Raw genomic sequence first — 5332 nt, 5'->3', positions numbered from 1 at the left:
TTTTTTTTTGTTTTTTAGAGCATTTAAATAAGCTCCCTAGTTATATTAGTCGTAATATTTTGCATTTTAGTATTGTATATAATTCTAATTAACTCAATTTTAAAATTAAAATATCAATAAAATACCTGAGATGTTATAGATTTTATATTCTTATATAAGTTTCACAATAATATTAAAGATAACACCAAAAAATTAGTTTTGCCAAGCTCCATTTTTTTGTATTGCAGGTTTGTAATAGACAGAGTTAGGCGTTTTCTTAAAATAGAATAGAATTAAACAACTTAACAGCATATTACCAATAATTTAAGATTAGAGTTACAACTGTTTTCATCTATTTATTTGTTTTTATTTTATTACAATACTTATGTATATTGGTAAGTTATCAATAACCTGGGAATGATTAATAACAATAAACCGAGCGAATTATAATTATTTAAATAAAAGCTTAAACAAAATGTGTTTATGACTTACAAGAACAGAGAACAAACTGAAGATAATAATAAAAGAAGTTATGTTGTTATTTTAAAAAAGTTATAAATTTTCTTAAGCCAGATTTAATATTTTTAAGATAAATAAAACCGTAAAGTATAAATTAAAATGCATGAGAATATGCAAAAATATGCAGTACAAAAATGCTAAAATATATATTCATTATTGTGTAGTTATTATTTAATACACCATGCTGAAATTTACAACGTAAATTAGTCGTAAATATTACAAAAACTAAACTTTTGCAGATTTAAAAGAATATTTTGAAAATAAACCAGGTTATAATATATATCAGTGTTGTCCTAGGATTTTCTACTTTGAATTATAAATAAATTATTAACAACAAACATGATCGAAACTAAAATAATAAAATATAAATGTGTTTATTTACAATCTAAATATTATATAAAATATTTATATATTTTTTTTTTATGTTAAAAACTTTAATTAGTTGAGTTGACATAAAACATTATTAAATACAATTCATTTTTAACATCACTATATTTTATGTATTTTTAGAACAATATTAAACTGTACATTATTTATAATGTCATATTATTATAAATGCGATAATTGTATGATTATGGCACAAAAAGTGATCAAAAGATCAATGAAACATAATATTGTATTTATAGAGGAATGTATTGTGACCAAAAAATCGTATGAAATAAAACCAGTACAATTTTGGAAAAGTCAAAAATATTTGTTGGCACTGGTTGACAATATATATATATATAATCATCAAGTTACATTGATCTATACAAGAAATAAAAATTAAAGTAGTTATTCATATACGGGTGAAAGACACTTGGACGTGTCATCATTTAAAATGTAACGTTATTCAATGAGAATTTTTATAACTGGTATTTTTCCACGTTTTTTTTATAGATTTTTTACGAAAACGCCAATCATTAGCCACGCGACCATGGCTATAGTCAAGATGGCAATGATCCGCGTTTTCAGTGGATCCCAGGGTGACGATCTAACTGCTGGACATTTGGGCTGGCATACGTCCGGCGAGCCGTTTTCGGGAGACTTATCGCCAGACAGATGATTGGTATTGCCGTTCAGTCCGCTACCACAGCATCCGGTCACGACAACTGTATTCATCCCATCATCGGTCACACGATCCATTTCTATCGACGATATTTGAACTCCACCAAATTCGTCATTTGGGTTACATGCGGTATTTTCGTATCCGTTTTTGCAATTTTCCATATTTACAGTTGAATTTTTTTCAAGTGCCGTTGCGAATAATTGTCTGAATAAAAAAAAAGTACACAATTAATATTCATACAATTCAGTGATATATCGCGAGAGTATTTACGGGGATTAAATTATTTCCCTTCGCCTCTAAATATAATATAATATTTGTTTTACTGAACAATTTACGCCGGTTCTAATTGTATCAACACAATATGGTATTTAAATTATTAGTTTAGTTAGTACACACTATATAGAATAATCGAAACATTGGAAACGCTTAAAATAGGTAATTTACAATTAATTATTACATTACTGTATATTTGTACAAGGTATTTTAACAATATTCATATTATAATATTTTTAACGTGATTTATTTGTCGAGTTTTCTATTTAAAACTGCTGTAATAATCAATATTTTTTATCGATTTAATAATATGATATTACAATATTGTAATTATGTTAAATTACAGTGATTAATGTTTCTTATCTTATTATACATTTATACACATCTAAAATTAAAAAGCAATAGATGTAATTGTTTAACTCGCTGTTAGTATGTTTATAGATTTTTTTTTTAAACTATTTTAGATCTTTATAAATGTATGGTAAAATCAAGTCAAACATATAAGCAGCATATGATCAACCGGGCATATATCAAGGCTGTCCGATTTGTTCACGCGTAAGAACTATTCGTCTGGATTTCTCGTACATAATATATTATGTATTTTAAAATAGCGATAAATTTGGCGTAAGACGCGAGTTCGTTCAACTCATGGCGGTGAAATTTAAAAGAGAACTTAGGTATATTTTATATGTAAGTCCACCATTATATGGTTCTATATGTGTGCTAGATTCCATGACCATGCCGATTTTACCAGTTCGTGATTAATTAATAATTTTAGTTTCGTAACGTTGTTAAACTTTGCGCTGCACTTTGTCAATGTCGTTTAAATATTTGAACGCGCGAATATTTACACGGTCGCTATAATATTGCCCAGCGCTGAAATAACAATAACTGTGCAAGACCGGAAGTCTATTATATTATAATAGCTGCGCTCGGTGAAATGGTAAAAGAGAGAAATCGACGGCTTACGACTCATGACGACATTTCCGTGCTGTACAGTTTCGACCTATTAGTTTATGAATCGTAAATGAATAATATATAATTAATTATGAAGTTGAAAACCACTGAACGCGTACCGTACTTGTACATATACCTATAAATATATTATATTATATAATGTATATGTATTATGTATACATATGCAAACACGGGTCGGAATCGTGTATGAAATCGTCTATACCCCAGGGCAGACGGCAGTTATAATATAATAATAACAATAATACTAAAACAATAACAGCATTTGTATGATATTTGTTATTATTAATAATATTGTGTTTGGAGGTATGTACGGCAAAGTACGCAAAACGCAACAGCCATCGAGCCTATAATTTATGTGCATTAGAACAACAAGAGCGTGGCCCAAGCCCCCGCGGATATACCAAGTTTTGCGTGTAAAGAAAATTATTATTTCTCTTTGAACTTTAAAATAAAATGTATTTCTGTAGTCTACACAATTACAATATGCAAATAAAAATGAAGTAATCGATGTGGTCATCTAATGCGTGGCAATAAATGAATGATGTATTTTTAAATATAATGACAAACGTGACAAGTGATATTTTATTAAAATGATTAAAAAATTATTTTGGACTTTAAAATCGTGTTATTTTTACTCACAAAAAAATTGTGTTCTTTAAATGTGACCAATTAAGTAACACTCACTTATTTGTACTAAATAGTGTTCTGTGGCGCAGTTATCCCAGACGTTGTCTGTGGTCTGGATTTATTCCATCCATAAAAACTTCCTCAGGATCTCGTGTTTTCTCGTTTTCTTTGGCTCTAGTGTACTACAAAAATAATAATAATAGTAATATCGTTCGTTTGTAAAAATTTAAAATTGGATCTCGTAGACTATATATTTTTTGTGAAACTTGTATACACACCTTGACGACGACGATGACAATACAAATAATAATTATAATATCTTAGTGCATTATAATATTTTATGGTGTGGGATTTTGGTAAATAACGTCTGTGGCGGTTTGGCGTTTACGCGTTTATGACCACACACACATATATAATACGATTAAAGCACTGCGACTGACGGCTATCTAACCGCTATAATATATATAATATGCCGTGAACAATATTTTATACTGCACACGGCGTTATCACGCGGTTTTAGTTTGTAATAATAATAATAATAATACAAATACAAATAATAATAATAATAGTAATAGTGATGACTGATGATATTTTATTATAATAATTGTTATTTCCTGTTGATCGCAGCACTGACGTATACTAATAATATAATGATGATCGACCGCTGCCGTCGTTATCTGGCCCGCGCACTAGTATAACGCATACGCGGTTCTAACACTCTCGCCGTACTGCCAACCCATTGCCTATCGATGTGTGTAGGTACTACACATTTTTACATGCTACAACCTACCGATATATATATACAGATTGTATCACGAAGATTTGATATGAAATTGCAACGTAAAATAATTGCCAACTCTCCTCATACGCTCTGTATACCACATATTGTGTTAATAATAATATAGCAATATTATTCTGGTCGACTATGTATCGTAATTCGTTATAATAATAATAATATAAATAATACAAACACGGTGGCTGCGCGTGGTATATAATAGCTGGTATAGGTTGGTAGGTCGTACTTGCAGGTTTCTGGCGAAAGTAACATTTTCTTACCGGTTTCTTACAAACGACTTCTCGTATAAATTATACTACACAAAACGTCAAAACATAGATGCACTCACTGACGCTGTCATTTATATAATGTCTTACGTTTCGGAGGAATACGATGTTATATTTTATGCTTCGGCATTATGTTATCGGTATGCTAAGCAGAAAACGTTATAACACGAAAAACGATTTTAAAAACCGTCAGAATGTTTTCAAAAACATTTATTGTATTAGATATACTACGAGATCTAAGAATGGGATGACGGAGAATTTTTTTTTTTTTATTATTCATCGCACCTATATTAAACAAAATTTTATCTAAATTTGTGTCGTATTCAATTGTATGTAATATATAATTTATATATACTCGTTAATTGTGGTTATTTTTTTTCTTAGATATCAATGTTTATTGATTAGTGATTGTATTGACATTGTTGTTAAACGATTTATGGTAATACAAATCAATTAGAAAACAATTATTCAGTGCGCACTGTATACTATAATATGTCTATGTCATATATTCGTTTGTTCCCACAATACATGTCAAAAAAACATTATCATATTTGATATTTATTTTGTATAATAGTTTTAAGTATTTTAACAAATAATGGACATTACTATTTTTTATTTGGATATGATCAATCTATATTTGCAGTGTATTTTAAATGTATAAGATTTAATTTTTGGAAATTTCTTATGTACGTAGGTACTAGTAAATCGTAATAAAATATTTTTAATTGCATGGATATATTATTAATAATACAAATAGTTTTTCTATAAATGCTTTGAAAATAGTTATTATAATATAATATTGTGTGAAAATTGAACAGATTTACATTTTTAAATTATTATTCTTTC

The 5332-nt window shown here is 28.5% G+C and overlaps 1 protein-coding gene across 1 annotated transcript; it reads right to left on the bottom strand.

The window, feature by feature from the left end:
• Positions 1-1038: 1038 nt before the first annotated feature.
• On the bottom strand, positions 1039-4152 carry LOC113558467. The gene is made up of 3 exons (XM_026963926.2): positions 3703-4152; positions 3482-3606; positions 1039-1750 (listed from the first exon to the last, which is right to left on the bottom strand). The coding sequence occupies exon 3, from the start codon at positions 1705-1707 to the stop codon at positions 1372-1374; it is 336 nt and encodes a 111-aa protein (XP_026819727.1). The 5' UTR covers positions 1708-1750; positions 3482-3606; positions 3703-4152; the 3' UTR covers positions 1039-1371.
• Positions 4153-5332: the final 1180 nt, after the last annotated feature.

The sequence above is a fragment of the Rhopalosiphum maidis genome, chromosome 3 (genome assembly GCF_003676215.2).
Source record: "Rhopalosiphum maidis isolate BTI-1 chromosome 3, ASM367621v3, whole genome shotgun sequence".
NCBI classification, from domain to species: domain Eukaryota; kingdom Metazoa; phylum Arthropoda; class Insecta; order Hemiptera; family Aphididae; genus Rhopalosiphum; species Rhopalosiphum maidis.
The sequence above is the reverse complement of the archived record's forward strand: the minus strand, read 5'-3'. Positions and strand labels throughout refer to the sequence as shown.

Bases quoted from the DNA above. Each gene is read 5' to 3' on its own strand.
- LOC113558467 (XM_026963926.2), bottom strand. From the start codon at position 1,707: ATGGAAAATTGCAAAAACGGATACGAAAATACCGCATGTAACCCAAAT.